A 19,569-nucleotide genomic window follows, 5' to 3' on the forward strand; every position below is an offset into this window, starting at 1 on the left:
TAGTGTGTTTCTATTGCCAGTCTGTAGGTCCTGCTGCATGATGAGAAAGGTCCCCAAAACCACTCCAGATAAAAGAGATGTGGACGGGTTTGAAACAGGATATTCCAAAACAGAGACTATTCTGGATGAATGCAGCTGAAAATCCTTCAGACTCAACCAACCACCTTCCATCCAAACTGGCTAACATTCCTTTGCATGGATTCTTGTAAAGACACATGAGTTTATTACTCATTTCTGAGAATACTACTCCTAAAAGCTAGCAACCATGGACAGAAGGTTTCAGAAGGTTTCCAAGTAGCAGGAAGAAAACAAAACCTGAAACCTCCAAACAAATTCATGTGTATATTCAAACAGCAAACTGACCTTACCTTCAAAAGTAAACAGGTTGTTACTAGTTGGCATCAACTAACTAGAATATTCTTAAGGTAAATACATTGGAGTAGAAATAAAATCAACATCCCCAAATTGTCGATAACTGCTATTCAGGCCACAAAGCAGATGAAAGAATTAAACACCTGAATTATGCTCCCAATAAACAATCTGCCACAATACTGGGAGGCATGTTCAGTTAGCCTAGGTATGGAGAGCAAAAGGAAGAGCTTTTTGCAGTAAGTAAGAAGGACTTTCTGTTTCACTCAAGATTAATATCTATGAGCAGTTCAAGGTGCAGGAAAAAGTCAACATCAGAATAAAGTCTTAGATGTACAGATGTAAAACACCATGTAAGACCCCAGGTCACCAAGAGAGTTTTACTTTAAAAATACACAAGTTCCCTCTACATTATTTGCCCTCTGGACGTATTAGAAGAGTCTTAAGTTCTTTCAACACCTTAACAGAGAGCGGAAAGGAGAAATTCTGCACACATTTTCTCAGGGAGTACTTTACTGGTAAACTTTAGGAAATAAATCTTGGCAAAAGTTTAAAGGCCACTCTGGGACTCTGGGGTGGGGTGAGGGGTGGTGCTCCCATTGTGTCATCCAATCAGAGGCTGGGTTAGTAAAGGTATTTAGTAAAATGATGTTCTTGAGTAACCTCCAATCTGTTAAATCGCAATAGGTTTCATTATTACCAATTTTCCCTACCTGAGTATTTTTGCTTCTCACTTAAATAGAGGAGGAGAAAAAAAAAATCTTATTAGTACTCTGTTCCCTCCTGGTGGAGAAGTATTTTCAGATTTCAGATTATCCATGGGGCTGAGAAAAAGAAATCACCTGTTGTGAAGTATCAAGACGATGTAACGTACAGTATATATGCCATTCTTAAATGGTTGTATTGGTAATTGCTTTCCTAGTCTCAAAGTTAGTTCTTCACAGTTCCTTTTGCTTAATTCCCCAATTTTTTTCAGCATTACATATAGATTTATGGGCAGAAAAGATATGTGTAGAAAAATGGGGGTTTATGATGTACCACTTTAGTATGTTGACCCTAGTCGGATGTTAGGTATCCACTAAAGCCACTCTCTCACTCTCCCTCTGCAATTAGACAGAGGAGAGAATAAAAAACCAAAACAGCTAGGGATTCATGAGTTGAGATAACAGCTGGGAGAGGTCACTTACTGATTACCCTCATGGGCAAAACAGACTCAAACTGGGCATAGTACTTAAATTTATTACTAACAAGGTAAGAGCCAAAGAGTGAGAAATCTCTTAAGAACTTTTTCTCCCCACCCCTCCTTCCTTCCATGTTCTCCCTCCTCCCCCTCAGCGGTGCAGGGGGATGGGGAATCGGGGTTATGGTCAGTTGTTTCTGCCGCTGCTCTGGAGAGGAGTCCTTCCCCTGCTCCCATGGGGTCCCTCCCACAGGAGACAGTCCTTGATGGACCTCTCCTGAGTGAGTCCATCCCTCAGGCAGCAGCTCTTCCCATGGGTCACTCCTCCATGGTGTGCAGTCCTTCATGAATGAGCTGTACTGATGTGGGTCCCCCACAGGGGCCACAAGTCCTACCCAGGAAAAACCTGCTCCAGTGTGGCTTCCCTCTCCATGGGTCACAGGTGTCCGGCAGGATCCTGTTCCATCTTGGGCCTCCCATGGGGTCACAGTCCCTCATGCATCCACCTGCTCCAGCATGGGCTCCTCCATGGGCTGCAGGGGGGTCTCTGCACCCCGATGTCCCTCCCTGGGCTGCAGGGGCACAGCTGCCCCACCATGGGCTGCACCAGGGGCTGCAGGGCCTCAGCTCCAGTGCCTGGAGCACCTCCTGCCCCTCCTTCTGCACTGACCTTGGTGTCTGCCTTGTTGTTCCCATGTTCTCACTCCGCTCTTCCCTGGCTAGAATTTTTTCTGTGCCACAACCTTCTGTCCTTAAATATGTTATCACAGAGGCATTACTGTTACTCCTGATTGGCTCGGCCTTGGCCAGCAGCAGGCAGTCCATCCTGGAGCCGGCTGGCATTGGCTCCATGGGACCGGGGAAGCTTCTGGCAGCTTCTAACAGAAGCCACCCCCTAGCCCCCCATTACCAAAACCCAGCCACAGAAACCACTACAACCATATACATGCATAAAATTACAAAGCTGCAGTCAATCTGTCCTTCTCATATGATTCCTTAAGAGAAAATAACAGAAGACACCTTTACCTATTTAACAAAAAGCTGCTTGAAAAATAGAAGCTCGGCAGTAAAAGGAATTATTAGGTCCTATTCATACATGAAAATGACTGCCATGAAAAAGGTAAATGTTATGTGGTAAAAGGGCATTTCTTCAATAATTTCTATTTGACAGCCTCTTTGAGATGGCAAATGTCACTTGTTTCCCACCTGTTCATGATGTCATCTTTGTGAGATACTTGTTGACATAAGATTCATGTTTCTCTGCCTGAACCAAAGTATGGCTGATGCTATAGCTGTGAAGATATAAATTTGTTGAGAATTTGACTTATTTGACACATAGAATTTATCTTCCTACTGCCATCATACTCAAGTGCAGCCCCATAAAGTTCTTTAATGGCTATGGTCTACCCACAAAAGGAAGGGAAGCATCACCAAGTTTTAGAACAACAAAAAAATAATTAAAAATTCCATCTTCTAAAATAAGGCCTCCTCTGACCAAGAAGAAAAGTCTTAAATGGCCTGAATTCTTTGAGAGGTATAAACACAGAACATGTCTGAAGGAGGAAAAAAAACATAATTGAACACACAAAATGTTGGTCAAACTGATGAAATCAAATTTCCAGGTGTTCACATGGCTATTAGTGATTAAGAGCATACCTTATTTAGAAAAAAAACACAGCCACAGCTGCTGTCTCAGTTCTGGACGCAGGTTCAAAATGAGGAATTCACTTCCATTGTTCCCTGCGGCGATGGTGCTGCCCCTCATGAGAATGAATCTACATGAGGAGTAATCTAGCTCTTGTAACAGCTTTTGGGGCAGCATTAATGCCTCCCAGGTGAAAAAGTTTTCCCTAAATAATTAATGCTAACCACTTTCCATTTGTAAGAGTAGCCTATATGAAATTGACTAATCAATCTGGGCAGAGCTAAGTTCAAGAGTTTTTCCTTTACAGAAAAAAAACACGTAATGAAAAGACGTAAATAAATGGAACTGATTTCCATCTTCCAGCTGTTTTGATGGGATCAGGAGAACTTCAGACAAAAAATCAGTTTTAATAATAAACCAGCTAGACTCAGAGAAACCAGACAGTCTATCTAAGGCAATATGAATGATGACTGACAGACACATATAAGGAGATATCAAAGACATCTATTGGTTTAATTTTCTTCAGAATTAACATAGAAATATATGCTTCTTTGTAAGAACTACATACATTTTATTTAGATAAAGGTGTGCAATGAGGAAAGTATGATTCTCTACCATTGTTGAGAAACTAAAAAGGGACAATAGTAACAGTTATGTTAATTTCATAACTCCTGTCTACAGCAATTAAATCAGCTTGTATATTTGCGGTATAAAGAATCAGTACATTGATGTTATATAGAATGCAAATGTTTCAATCATTGATTCTGAACTAATTAAAGTTTCTATCTTCTGAAGTTCCTCACTGCTGTGGGTGATGATCAAGCAGTTCAGAGTTTGGCATAATCTTTCAGGATCATTTCCAATTTCTGGCTCAGCATGATGTTACCTTTCACTTTCAGTTTACCGGAGAAGAATGCCTAAAAGGAGTAGACAGAAGGAAAAGAAAGTGTATATTCAGTTGTTTGCACACAAACCAAAGAGTTGCTAGAACCAAATAAGAAGCCGAAGGTTAAGAGTGGTTGTTTAGCACTCAGGAGAAAGCCTTCAGGGCAGGATGCCTGATGGTTACCAGTTATTAATGAAAACCATTCCAATTCAATTCTAATACCATCCAGAAACAGTTCTCTGTCTGTAGCTCAGACAAGGCTAAATCTATCACTCAGGGGGAAAAAAGTAAATACAAAGTAACTTCAGCAACCTCTATTTCTTTTCTTTGTATAGCACAGAGGACTTCTCCTGCTTTAAGACAAATGCCTTCACAGAAGCTGATGGCAAAATTTCAGCAGGGCACAAAAATAAAGCTCCCAGCCTCATCCCCCCATGCTACACTTATCCATATATCCCCGTAAGAAATGAAAAAACATAATGAAAAGGTTATTTAATGAAAACTAAAGGCTAAACTAAAAGGTAAGCTACTCACTCAACTTCATAACAAATGAACCAGAAACTTGCACAATGTATGTACACACATATTTCAAAGAAAGGCTCTGGGTTTATACATAGCATGTTTTCACTGAAATGCTGGTATATTACATTTTTATTGTCCCTACTTCAAAGAGCTGTATACCTTGTTTCAAATTCAGTTCGTAATTTTTTAAAACTAGTTTTGCTTCACTGTGGCTTTGCAGTTTGAAAGCTCTTTGAAAGTTCTTTGAATGTGCTTTTGCATAGTTCCATTAACTTGAAATACATTCAAATAAAGAATAGAGACAGCCAGCAGAAAAGAATTTGAATAGATGCTTTGAGCTTCTTTAGATGAAAAACTTCACAGAAAGTCAAAGGAAATACAAATGCCCAAGAATAGATCATGTTCCTGAATTGCAATCACTGTTCTTTAGCACTCTGATGATTACATGTCAACATCTTGTTCGTTTATGCTTTATGCGTGCTATATACAGAGGGTCACAAATGATTTTATTCATGTGGTATGTAGGAATTATAACAAACATTCACCATGATCGTTAGTCTCCAATTTTACAAAGTCTCGAGCAACTTCTGCTTGGGATCAAAGAAAAGGAACTGTTTGATATATGATGAGCTCAATTAAAGTTTTCATTTGCTCAAGCTTTAATCTGTAAGCTGACATATTAAATTTGTGACAGTTTAATTTACTTTTACATAAGGCATTTTTATTAGCAAAATAGTAGTTTTAAGCAGTTGATTACTCTGAGAAACTGAAAGTGCAGACCCAGATTACAGACCTTTCTTAAATCTTTCTTTCCCTGAAAAATCATCCTACTTTGGGTGAATTTTGACCAGTTTCAATACATCTACATGCATTCACTGTCCAACCTTTCTCTCTAGTGCAGTACTAGCAGTAAATCAAACATTGCAATAAATACCAACTTGCTGCAACACGACAATCAAAAAAGCCTGAATGATCAAAGTGACAAACCTACACTTGCAAATCATATATTGTGAAGTACCAGGAAGCAAACAAACTACTAACTTTGTTGCAGATTTTGGAATGCAAACAGTCAAGAATCAGAGCTTGATTTAAGGCAAATAGTATGTCCCTATGCAAGTGAGTATGTCTGTGACACACATGTTTTACCTTTTGGGGGTTGGTCTTCTGTTGTACCACATCCATGAAATCCTCATCAGAGAGAGTGAAGGTGGTATCAGGAGAATTTCTGGCAGGTCCTTGATACACTGCTCCAGAGCCATTCTTTAAGTCAATCGCTGAGAAGCAAAAGCAAAGATAGTTTTATATTTATATCAAATATAAAATCTTCAGGCAAAAGAACACTTCTCTCCTTATATAATTTAAAGCATCCAGTCTAAACTCTCACCTATCAGCCACTAAGAAAATGAATGGGGTATAATTCTTCTTCTTCTTTAATGAAAGAAAATAAAAAATTATCCGTGTGGTAATGTGGAGGGAACTTGCAGCAGGGACTGCCATTTAAAAATTCTTGCAGCAATGGTTAAAACTATTTTTGAACAACACTAAAGATGCATAAGATATTAATTAGTGCAGTTACTGCACAAATGTTAGTTAGTAATGAAATTCTAATGCTTGAAAACAATATCCTATAGTCAGACAAGGCAGATGTGGTGCCATTCAAACACACTGCTGCATTTTCCCTGTTCTGCCCCACAGGCAATATAGCCTGTTCTGCTTGATGTAAAGAACATTTACAGCCTTGCCAAGAATCTGTCTTTCTCTTCCTCAAACTGTCTGTAGCTTCAGAGTGTTCTTTTCCCACACCAAATGACCTGCCAAAATAATCTATTACAAAGCTAACACTATCAGGTACTCTGTCATTTGGCTAGAAGAGTATTTTGACAGGATGTGCTCTGCCAAATCATTCTCAAATTTTGCAAATTCCCTGTCTTACCTTTACACCTCTTCCTCTTGATCCATCATGCTCCAACCCCACACATTATTCAAGTGCATGTTCCCATAATGAAGGACATGGCATCTCTAATCACAGAATCATGGATGCCAGTTGATTGCTCTTCACTGACAAATTTTAAGGCACTTGTGAAACCATGGAGACTTATTTCTGCATAAACTATCTTATGTGCATTCTATGTCAAATAATTTTTTTAAAGGGTAAGGGGAATCATGAAGACTGGGAGTAGCTTTAGTCTAAGTCTCTAATTTTCTGAAATTTATCCAGTTATAACAAAACTAGAAGGGAAGTTAAGTTGCTCAGTGAGAAGTAACATACTGAACTATTATATCCAGTTGATTTTAAAGTAAATTATAATTTCTGGAGCAGGTTTCATGCATATCACCTTCAAGCATATAACTTGTTACAATATGAGGACAAAGAAAACAATGACTGATCACCAGACGAATGACCTATAAATTTTTGTTTGTGGGTAGGAGCTGTGCAACATCCTTTTGACACAAAACAGCTACTATTTGGCCTAACATCATATGTGAGCCTTTAAACATTGCTCCTGTAGGTTATATAGGCCTATTATTAGAGAAAAAAAAGACCAAAAAATCACCTACTGAATCATGAAATGCAAGCTTCACAGTGGATACCAGCTCCTCAGACTAAGTTAACTAAGCTTAACTATCCATGGGCTTTCAGAACACACCACTACTCAAATGCTAACAATGTTACAAACCATAGAAATGTAGCCAAACTGAACTCCCTTTGAGCCAAACAGTATTGGTCAGCAAGCTCAAAAGATTAATTTACAAAACAGACATGGTGTCTAGGATGCTTTAAGTTCTTAATTATTCGTTTTGAATTACTTCCAGACCTTAGAAATCCCTTCTAGTGCTTCACTTTGCATGCACTAATTTTTTTCCTGTCCTTACCCTTTCTGGACTGTTCCAGAAGGCACACAGACACTGAAAGCCTGACATAACGTTTCCCAAGACACAACTTCTTCTTTTCGCTACGTACTGACTGGAAAAGCAATTTTGATTTATCTTATTGATGAGACTCATCCTTCAGTCTCAGCAGTGTAAAATTTTGATACAAAAAGAATTAAAAAGGTGTAGTGGCTCAGGCAATTTCGAATACCTAAGTTTTATTTTGAATATAGTACATACTTAACAGTTGTTAAATTGTTGTACATTAAGTTGTTACTTAACATTGTTACACTCCCTATTCTCCATTTTCTAGCCAAATCACAGGACCACTGTTTACCAATCAACATCTACAATTAATTGTAAGCCCTCAAAGCACAAACATACCTTTAAACATTGCATAATCATGGTACCACAGGAAAACCTTTTATATTTACAGAATCACAAAAATCACAGAATCATTAGGGTTGGAAAAGACCTCTAAGATGTTGGAGTCCAACCTCTGACTCATCACTACCTTGACAACTAAACCACAGTGCTAAATGCCATGTCCAGTCTTTTCTTAACACCTCCAGACTCCACCCTTTCCGCGAAGAAATTCCTTCTGATATCCAACATGAATCAGATCACTTCCTGTTGTCCTGGTGCTAGTTGCCAGGGAGAAGAGGCCGATCCCCACCTGGCTACAACCTCCTTTCAGGTGGTTTTAGAGAGTGATAAGGTTTCCCCTGAGCCTCCTTTTCTCCAGGCTAAACACTCCCAGCTCCCTCAGTCACTCCTTATAGGACTTGTGCTCGACACTCTTCACCAGCTCTGCTGCCCTTCTCCAGACATGCTCCAGCTCCTCAATGTCTTTCTTGTAGTAAGGGGCTCAGAACTGGAAACAGCACTCAAGACGTGGCCTCACTACTGCCGAGTACAGAGGGACAATCACTGCCCTGATTCTGCTGGCCATGTTATTTTTGATACAAGCCAGGATGCCAATGGCCTTCCTGGCCACCTGGGCACACTGCTGGCTCCCATACAGCTGTTGACCAGCACTCCGAGGTTTTTTTCCAACAGGCAACTTTCCAGCCACTCTTCCCCAAGCCTGTAGAGCTGCAGGGGGTTGCTGAGATTCAAGGGCAGGACTTGGCACTTCACCTCGTTGAATCTCATCCAACTGGCCTTGGTCCATTGATCCAGCCTGTCCAAATCCCTCTGCAGAGCCTTCCAAGCCTCTAGCAGATCTATACTTCCACCCAACTCAGTGTCATCTGCAAACAGACTGAGGGGACACTGGATGCCCTCACCCAGATAATCAAAGATGAAATTAAAGACATTAAACCAAACTGGTACAAATATTGAGTCATTGGGAATACCACTCGTGATTGGATACCAACTGGATGCAACATCATTCATCACCACTCTCTGGGCCCGGCCATCCACCTAGTTTTTAACCCAGAAAAGAGTGCTTTTCCAGGAAAATGCCATGGGAGACTGTATCAAAGGCTTTGCTGAGGCAGACACATCCACAGCCTGTCCCTCATCCACTAGGATGGTCATAAGAGGAGACCAGGTTGATCAGGCAGGACCTGTCTCTCCTAAACCCCTGTTGACTGGGCCTGATCCTTTGGTTATTCTGCCTGTGCCATATGATCACACTCAAGATAATCTGCTCCATAACCTTGCTGGGCACCGAGGTTAGGCTGACCACACCAAATTCTTAACCTACCTCAAATTTCTAAAAAGAAAAAGGAAAAAAAAAACAAAAAGGACCGATGTAATGGTATGTTCTTAAAATATTATTTTCACTTCTTCTGTATTCTTTATAGAGAGCATCAAGATTTTTGATAAGGAAGAAAAATTGAAAAGGAATTACAGAGCAGCCACAAAAGAAAACCACTCTGACATCAAAAACTGTCTTTTCCACAAAAACATGAAAAATCTTTTATTGTTACTTAAAGTAATTAAATATCTAGTAATTATTATCACCCACAAGATACTGTTGTCCGAGATATAATAAAAAGAGGGGGGAAATCACATGTATAGAAGTTAAAACACTAGACATTGAGATTCTAAGATTTAGTATAAATATTTTGCTTTGTCTTTGAAGAGCACCTTACCTTTTCTAGGAGAGAAATATTAACAATTAGACTCATTTTTGTTTGTTTTGGTTTGGGATTTATTACGCTTTTAAAGGGCAATGGTAATAGTAAAATTTTTCCTCAAAGCAAACGAAACGAAGTGTCACCCATTCTTCACTGCCTGAAATCATTCTGCATCATAAAATTATTGAGCAGTTTCACCCTGATTTGTCAGCTGTTCCCAAGCAACTACAAGTAACAATTTCTCCCTGGTTCTCATAACAAGGTTTTAATCTTCCAAGAACTGTAAAGGAACAGAAATATCTCCTGCCTTCAGCTGTGTCTTCAGCAGCATGAGGAAAAGCAACAGATGGGTAAACTCTTCTGAGAACTGTTCCAGAAAGCCATTAACTATGAGCTAATAAATCTCAATGGCAATGCCTTTTCTCTTCTCTGGAAAGAGAAGTTGAAATGAACTACCTTAATTCTAAAAAAAAGATTAATATTTTATAACCACTGAAAACAAAGGCAGTTGTTGTACAGTAATAAATATGAAAGAGAGAGCAAAGCATGTTTTAGGTAGTGAAGCAAACTAGGGAAATCAAAGGGAGGGTGTCAACTAAGAATTTTGTTAAAAAACAATAAAAGATAGCTCCAGTACCACTACACTTATTCCTTAGGTTTTGATACTGCTAAAATCTGTATTGCTTTATCTTCTTAAGAGTATTTTCATCATCCTCTTAAATTAGAACAGCTTGCTTTTGTATAGAAATACCATTAATTCAGGACAATTATCAGTGGTTACAGTTAAAACGTTGTTTAGACAGAAGATGAGCTGTCCAAAATTTCACATCCTGATTGCAAGGTCAATTGTTCTACACCTCTCCACAGCTTCACAAAATCCACAGACAACTACATAAAAGTCACTGCTGGTTAAACAGGCTAGTGTTACTAATATTGGTGCTTCCATCAAGAAGTGTCTCTGTAACAACAAAAGCTAATTCAATTCACAAATTACACTTAAACTAATAAAAATCTTGGTTTACTGCAGAGAGTAGAGATCAAAAGGTCACACCTGCAGTTGAAACAAAACACTAGAAATAAATGTAAACATGAAAAAAAACAATCTTCTGGTTCCCTGAAGTTTGAAAAAGACCAGAATGACTGCATACATGAGAACAAATTTCATAGGATCATTAGGTTGATGATTTCATAGAATCATTAAGGTTGAAACAGACCTCTGAGATCAAGTCCAACCTTTGGCTGATCATCACCTTGACAACTAGACACGGCCCCAAGTGCCACATCCAGTCATTTCTTGGACACCTCCAGTGATGGTGACTTTGCCACCTCCATGGGCAATCCATTCCAACGTTTAACAACTTCTTCCATGAAAAAATTCTTCCTGATGTCCAACATGAACCTCCTCTGCTGCAGCTTGAGGTCATTTCCTCTCATCCTGTCGCTTGCTACTTGGCAGAAGAGGCTGACCCCCACCTGGCTACAACTTCCTTTCAGATAGTTGTGGAGAGTGATGACGTCTGCCCTGAGACTTCTTTTCTCCAAGCTAAATAGCCCCAGCTCCCTCAGCTGCTCTTTGTAAGACTTGTGGTCCAGACCCTACAGCAGCTTCATTGCCTTTCTCTGGACTTACTCCAGCACCTCAATGTCCTTCCTGAACTGAGAGGCCCTGAGCTGGACACAGGACTCGATGTGTAGCCGCAACAGCAGCCCTTAATACTGCTGCCTTCTCTCTTATGCTTCCCTCCCATATCTTAGGAGGCTGAAGGATGTTAGCAGAAGATGCTGGAGCTACAATCACTGGCTAAGACTGCAGTGGGCTGCAGGGCCCAGATTGTTCCCAGCTGCAGATACAGCAGTTGTCAACTGCTGCAGTTACCACAACAGCACAAAGCTGTGCAAAAGTGACAAGTCAAAAAATTGAAACACAATGCAGGACAACTATGTAACAAATTTAATAAGGGGAAGAGGCCTAGCAGTTAGCCCAAGAGAACCAGAAACACTGCTTCTAAAGGCCTGGGAGGCCTTTAAAAAGAGATACCTAAAAAGAAGAGAGATAATGGCATCAAATTCATGGCTTAAAACAAAACAAAAAACTCCTCCCAAATAATATTCCTCCTCTCACTTCAGTTCAAAGAATTTTGACCATACATTGAAATTGTATGTAGTATTTAGCCAGGTGAATCAAAATCTAAATTAATTTTAATGTCATATTTTTCTTTTTGCTCTCTTGTAGATATGTACATTATAGGATCTACCCTTCAAACAGCAATTTTACTTAGAAAAGAGAGAAAGAATTTTGCTAATCTAACAGCATAACATTTACAAAACTAATTTAAAATTACTGTAAATAGAAGATCAACTAGTAATCAGTAGGTCAAATTGAAATGTAGTGTAAACTCATTCTACTGACAGAGTTGAGTACCTCTGTAAATCTGAAGCAGGTTTGAAAAGCAAAAAGAGTGATAACTAAATCTGAGCTATAGCAAAGGCTACATCTTACTATCATCTTCACTTTTTAAAGTAAGAAATTAATTTGTCAAAGGTTAAAATTTCTAATTATGTACAGAAGCTTCCATTACATTAACAAATGAAAAAGTCAAGCATTCAAGTCAGTAAATGGCATTGTCAACATTATGTATTCTATCATCATTCATGTGCTTTACAAAAGTCTTGCTGGTGACCTATATATAAGGCTCTCATAAAGATCATATAAAGACAGAAATCTTTTAAGTTATTGAGAATATTTTAACTGCAAGAAAGCTGTCTTCCTTTGAATGTAAAATCATAAACTACTCTCTTCTTCCACATGCACTATGCAAAATGATTTATACCAGCATCTGGTAGAAGAGACAGTACATGATGATGCTCCTGAATACTGAATAATAAAATAACATATGTAAACGTGCAAAAAGAATTAAGCTGGCAACTGCTTATAAATCTCTTTTTCTTTTTTCTCTTTGTATTTGTTTGGGTGTGTTTTCAATGGCAGGAACAGTGTTTTAAAAAACTCACAAAATAAAATTGCCATCATGCAGACACATACGTACCCTGCCATTAGAAATCCATTGGAGTTATGAAGGCAGCAATAGTAGCAAGTTACTGATCCATAATAAGGACAAACTGTGAGGGTCAACACTACAGTTGTCATAACTGCTAACACTGCTAGTGAGTTTTCATAACTATTTTAATATTACAATTTAATATTTAAATTATTTAATAAACCACAGAGACTACAGCAATTCATAAGCTTGAAGGAACTTACCAAACTATATAAATATTCCCAGTAACTTTTCCAAGATTTTGGAAATGCTCAATACTCTTAATACTAGTCAGCAACAGGAAATGTTTAAAATATTAGATTACCTCCTCCACCCTCCATCCCACAGGGAGCTTTCAGTTTTTTTCCAAATTCGTATAAAAGTACAAATAATTTTTACTGCAACAGAAGCAGAGGGAACAGGACAAACAAAAGTTATGTCTATTTAAACCCTATAAGCTAGGGAAATACCTACTGGAAGAAGGCTACTTTACTCCTACTGCTTCAGCAGGAAACATGGGAGAGGACAAGCTTTGTTTGAAAAGCAAAAAAGGCTGACCACTGATTTACTTGACGGAGGAGTCTGGATACAATGGCACATACGACAACTGTAGTGTTTCCCCTCTAATGAAACTTGGTCTCATGAGGCAGGTAAGGCCACTGCTCAGGCCTAAATCTATCAGTGTGTTTGTTCTGTACTCGGTAGTTTGCAATTTCAAACCTTACCGAGCGAGAAACTTTATTCATGTCTGGAATATTCCTCAGCAGATTTTTCCTCCACTGTATTGTCCCTCAAAATACACACTTAATACTGAATTTAGGTGACCAACAAAGTTAAGGACAATGATAAATCATCCTGACATAGTTTTTCAGCTGTTATTATAAACATGACCATCACTTGTATCACATTTAGTTACACATGAAACAAAAGGCAGGACCTATGTAGTGTACAGATTGATTCCCAACAAACACAAGTATCCACATTAAGTATTTTGGAGTTTAACCTATGCATTTATAATTATCTTCTAAAAATGTAGGCAAGAATGTAAGAAAGACTTCATAAGCCTTTTGCTGAGGTTCTAAGCATGTCCATAATTTAAATTACTGAGTGTAAAAATGGAAAACTGCAAATAGGAGAAATGATTAAGAGTAGTAATGAATTTTAAGACAGAACATCTGAGGTGGATTATTCAATATTTCCCCCATCTCATTTTGATGTATAGGTAATAAGCTTGCATAATTTACACAGGTATATTCAGTATATTGATTAACTGCTATCCAAGTGAAAGTCACCCTTTATTCCTCAAAAACTGCTTAAAAGGCAAAACAGGTAGAACACAAGTATTTTGATCAATCTATATATAATATTTTTCCCAAAAATTAACAGCACTCTTGCTACTCAGAATCTCTGGTGGTTCACATTAGGCAAAGATAAGGTAAAACTACAGGTTTCCAAATTGCTCTGTAAAAGGATAAGCAGTTTCTTAAACACAATAACCATTTCTTGAGAACAGACATTGTGAAGATTTAACAATAGCTTTAAAAAAATCACAGTGTACAGAACAAAACACAACACAGTCCTGCTTTGAACTACTGTCAGTCTCTCCCCTCAGCCCATCAAAGGGGAACTCACTCATCTGCATCTCCCTCAAAACTCTTCCGACTACATGCAACCATAAAGACCAATGAAAATGAAGCAGTCTAAGCAAAAGACTTGACCCAAAGACTTTAATTTCTCCACAAAAAATCAAAGGTTTGAAAGTTACAACCTGACTAAGCTTCACCCCTTTAGAAAAACTTTACATTCCACTAACAGACAAGTAGATGCATGAACTAAAAAACAAATAAATCCCCAAAACAATAAATAGGGTTTTAAATTGTTTGTTTTTTTTAAATACATGTCCTTAAAAAGATAGCACAAGAGAATTTAAGAAGAAAAGATTTTTTAGGAAGTAGTTTTGGCTCCATCAGACCAATTCACACAATTCCATAATCCACTTTACCAGAAACAGTTCTGCTCTGACCTACTGCTATTAAAGCCTTTAGCCTCTTTTCATCAACCAGTCCCACGCTTAAACGATAAGAAATCATGATTGTACCTTCATTAAACCTTGATCTCAGAAGATCTGAATGGAAACAAATTGGCTATATTTTCACTGAAGTGACAAGAACAATGCAGTAGAAATAATTACTTATTTTACATCCATTAGCATGTACATCACCAGCAGACTAATTGCTGTAACACAGAGCTCCTAGTAGGCTAATGCAGCATACTTTCCTAAATCAGTGGCAATCCAATCTGGAAAATGTAAACAGCAATGCAGTTCAGTTCCAAAGGATATTTGCCTATGCCTGCATCTAAATAAGCAAGTTACGGAAGTATGTTCCTAGAAAGGTTAGTAACTGCCATTCTGGAACTTTATCTGATCCCCTTGTCAGTTGTGCATCCAGAATGCATTCAGACTTTCAGGTCCCAGTGAATATTCATCTACTACCTTATGTTTATTTTCAAGCCATCAGTTTAATTAGAATGAAACAATTAATATCACTTCATTAAAAAAATGCATCAGATTATTATACAAAAGCTACAACTTACTCCACTGCATTGCTGTTTTTCCATCTTTAGTGATGTCCCACTGGAATACAGCATTTACTTTCTTTACCAATTCATTTCCAAGCTCTTTGACACGACGACCAATTTCTTCAAACACAAGGTCACTCTGCAACCCTACAGTCTTTAAAAAAGAAAGTATGAAGAACTGAAAATTGAAACTTTGTTAAAAGGTACTGAATATGTCTCTTAGTTTATGCATTGTGTCCAGGAAAAGTATCTGCAGCAGAATCATTAAATGCAATTGAGATTTCTTCCACCACAAAATAATTCCCTCTACCAGCCGTAAGCACTGAAGAATACATTTAAGCAGAAAATGCTTCATTCCAAATTTTCGTTTCAAATTATTTCAAATCTTGCTTTTGCAGTTTTGTCATTTATCACTAAAAGATAGGCTTTTTAGTTAGTGCTCTAAGAGTTTCTAAGTTGCCCTTTATTCCCTTTGGAGGATAACCATTGTTACTTTTTCCACAGGGAATGGTAGGTTAGTTTTTAAAACAAAAAATTGGTTTTACCAGTATACTGCTTTAACTTGACATAGAAGTTGTTGAAAACATACTAAACTATGAACGCAGTCAAAACTCCAATGAAGACAGAATTTAAGAGTGCAAATAGCTACTTTTACATTTTCAACTTTTCTAAACACATTATTGTGCAAGCCTTTCATTGACTTTCTTTAGCAAATACTTGTGCTAGATAAAAGGTTACACCTTCAGAAGCTACTCCAGTGACATTTCTCATCTAACTGGAACTGGAGCAGAGAAGCTCTTACAGTTGTAGTTGTTCTGCTGTACCCACCTGTACACCAGAATGCAGCGCTTCTCAGGTTGCTATCCTGTGACCTCTTTGGTTATGCCCAATATATTCCATTATACAACAGGGCATTATACAACAGTGGCATTTAAATTTGCCAATCTTCACTCAGTCAGATTAGTCTCCCTCTCAGCAAATGTCTGTCACAGCACCTTAATTTCTCAGAGTAAGTTTATACAAAAACACTTTTGTATTGTCTTAAATGTCTTTCAGACCACATTAAGAACCAAGGTCATTCTCAGCACTGCAAGTACAATTCTGTCTGCTGTGCAAGCCCAGTATGCAAGGCTTAAGGTAGGAATGCATGCAGAGGATTTTTTAAAATATACACAGTATAAAGTGCATATTGTGTTAGGCCTAACCACATGTACAAATAGCTCTCAGAGTCTTATCTCAAAATGATTCAATGACAAAACTGTTGTTTTCTATGAGTACATTATCTCATTTTCATTTATTCTAATGCCTCCTTGCCACTCTCTCCATGTCTCTGAAAAAATTGAGAAAGGTCAGTCACACACTTATACATCCTACATAGATTCTGATCTTTAACATCTACAAAATAAAAACAAAATCCTTGTTCTACAGATATAGGATGTAATTTCAGTTTTAAGTTACGCAAGTGCTCAAAACCTGTGGCCCTCACTGGTACGTGCCTCACTTGTTTTGTAACATTACAGCACAAGGCTTATTATAAGAGTTCAGTTAGCATCAAGCACATTAAACTACATCAGCCATCCTGCGTGTCTTAAAACAACTGGAATTTTCCTCTCAAAGAGATCAATTAACCTCTGCATCTTAAACAACATATGTGTTCATTCTTTTTAACTTACACATTCATCCACGTATCTCAAATAAGACTAGTAAGTGATCTAAGTATCTTTCCTGTGTTTATCACAAAAATAAAGCCTAACTATGCTGCTTTGCAAGGTAGGATTTTTATTGCTTCCCCCTACCTTCAGAGGCTCTCGAGCAGAAGGCTTATCCAAGGCTGGTACTATATCCACATAGCCCCCTGCAATAGCAACTTCTCCAGTCTCCTTGACCTGTGGGGACAGCGAAATACATTAAGGAGGTTATTTGCTAAAAGTAACAACAGAAGGGCATCCAAGGAGTTCTCCTTATATTTTAAAATTAGAGATGAAGAAAATAGAAAACATAAAAGTTAGAGAGTGAAAAAAATGCCTCATAAATGAGCTGTAGTCTTGAGGCAAACTGTTAGTATCCCACATTTTTCAAGCAGCTCTTCAATTGAAATAACTATGTGCCTCTTGAGAAATTGTACCAAAACATAGTTCTGGTTTTCTGTCCACAAAATAGTAGAAAAATCTTATTAATCTGAAAGTTTACCTCCATTGTCGTAAGTTACTGTTAGTGTTTCTTTACAAATAGTTCTGAGAAAGACATTGTTCTAAAATGTTTTTCCTTGAAGTAGACATTCAGTTGTCAGGAGTCCATTTAGACAATTTCAATACCTCCACATGCCTTATACTGCAACTTGCACTAGAAACAATTTTTAAAGCATTTTAAACCAAGAAAGACTACAAGAGAAGGATGAAAAATATCTGAATTCCCTTCTGGTTTAATTTTTTGGAAATAGTTAAATCAAAGAAGAAAACAGATTTCATTTTGGCATTGTCTCTTTGAGGAGTGTAACAAACCATTCTGACTTATGGCAGCAAACAGAAGATGGCAAACTGATTCACTGACAATGCATACAGAGAGTCAAGAAAACAGAACATTATTCAGTATCACAGTCTAGTTTATTGCTCTACTACAATTACTCAAATTATGCCTAACAGCTTGTCACCCACTGCCACTGCACTTCAGACAATGCCAAAACTGGAATCAAATTAGTTCAAATCAAAGTAATGTGTCCACTTTTAGTTTCATTTAGCCAGAGTTTATTTCAAGCACAAAGATGCTTTCAATTCAGAAAAATCCAAAATGGAATAAGAAACAGAATTCTACTTAACTCATAACTGTTCAAACAAGGCAGATTTCTACTATCCTGTTAAACCTTGTAATTTCTCTCTAAAATCACCTACTTCTAACTTGTGTGAGGAAAGAAACCTGTAGAAAAATTCACCAAAACTCTATGTATTAGCAATGACTAAACCAAGCATAATTACAAATTCAGCTTTTAAACAGAAGAAAATAACTCACCCTGTTTACAAATTCCAAAGGGCTTGGAAGCATATCATGAGCTCTACTGGTTTACACAGTGCACACAAACCCTCAAAAGTAAATACCTGAATTCTAGAAATTCTGTCAGGACTGGGTGGTATTATCTTTTAAATATAACTACAGTAATCTCCAAAGCTCATCTGAGGCACCAAACTACCTGAGTTACTACTAGTAATCAGAGATGGACAGTTTGTACATGGGATTCACTATATTGTTAATATTCTGAAACTCTATAGCTGCTAACACTTATCAGGTCTGCAAACAGAATTTATCTCCTTCAGTCAACATATATACCACAAAGCTCTATTCCTGAGGACACAGCAATCGTGTGTCCCTATGATGACTCCCCTTATTTGATTTAGTGTGTCAATCCTCCCTGCAGCTGCAACTGTACCTGCGGCCTTACTCACTAATCAAACAGCTGATATGGGACTGCAGAATTTTGACCAGCCAAAGTAATGTAAATTCTATCTGCATTAGTCAACACATATTGACAAATACCAGTATTAAACCACGGTTTACGAAATGACAATGCCATACAATACTACATCAGAAGTGATGAACATCTATTTTTTGCCCTTTACCCGAAGCATTTTACTCTCAGTTTCCAAAAAAGAGCATAAGATGTGTAGGCGAGGATTATAGGATACCCACATAAAATGTTAATAGCAATGTCAAAGAAAACAGACTAATGCAACACCAGAATTTATAAAAGGGTAAACTCTGTTTTATTGTACTTTCTGTGTCCAACTGCTATGAAATTTCCATTTTAGGTAAGTTTTCCTATGTTTAATTCAATTTAAGCTAAATTTGAGGCACGTACACCTGCAAAAACTGTCAGGGGTTGATTTAAGATACATATTAAAAAAAGGGGTGCACATGCAAGGTTATGAGTAACTGCAGAACACAAGTGCAAACTGAGTATGACTGCTTTCTGCTCTTCCACACTGGACAAACACAGAAAATGCAACACAATGAAATGAGTTCTCATTTAATATGAAGGTATTTAGTCCTATAATGGTATTTTGATTGAAATCCTAATGACACTATAAAATATTTCCTTCTATTCCTAATTTCTTTACAAAACCCTTGTCAGGGGAGTGTTTTTTTTGTTTTGGTTTTTTTTTTTTTGCTTCCCCCAAACCCCCAGTGTTTTAACCAACACATCTTTCTCTCAAGCCCACAATGATGAGATTGTTCTGACCTTGGTCTGAAAATGGATTCTATTTCCTTCCTTCCACATTTCTGTCTGCAAAGTTTGCCCTGGAAAGACTGGTTTTGCAAAGCGAACCTAAAAGCAAAACAAGAAGAAAAACCAAGTGAGACTGTGAACAGATCTGTCATATGTACATGCAACACTTCAA

General features: G+C 37.8%; 1 protein-coding gene across 1 annotated transcript in view; it reads right to left on the reverse strand.

Moving 5' to 3' along the window:
* Nucleotides 1-3,678: 3,678 nt before the first annotated feature.
* Nucleotides 3,679-19,569, reverse strand: part of HSD17B4 (hydroxysteroid 17-beta dehydrogenase 4) — a 55,996-nt gene continuing 40,105 nt past the window's right edge. The window contains exons 20-24 of the mRNA XM_050329038.1: nt 19,410-19,496; nt 16,975-17,064; nt 15,194-15,332; nt 5,749-5,876; nt 3,679-4,111 (exon numbers count right to left, since the gene is read on the reverse strand). Of these exons, the coding sequence (XP_050184995.1) occupies nt 4,022-4,111; nt 5,749-5,876; nt 15,194-15,332; nt 16,975-17,064; nt 19,410-19,496 (534 nt within the window). The 3' untranslated portion in view covers nt 3,679-4,021. The remainder of the gene's footprint in view (nt 4,112-5,748; nt 5,877-15,193; nt 15,333-16,974; nt 17,065-19,409; nt 19,497-19,569) is intronic.

The sequence above is a fragment of the Myiozetetes cayanensis genome, unplaced genomic scaffold (assembly GCF_022539395.1).
Source record: "Myiozetetes cayanensis isolate MyiCay16 unplaced genomic scaffold, myiCay2020 scf4, whole genome shotgun sequence".
Lineage (NCBI taxonomy): Eukaryota > Metazoa > Chordata > Aves > Passeriformes > Tyrannidae > Myiozetetes > Myiozetetes cayanensis.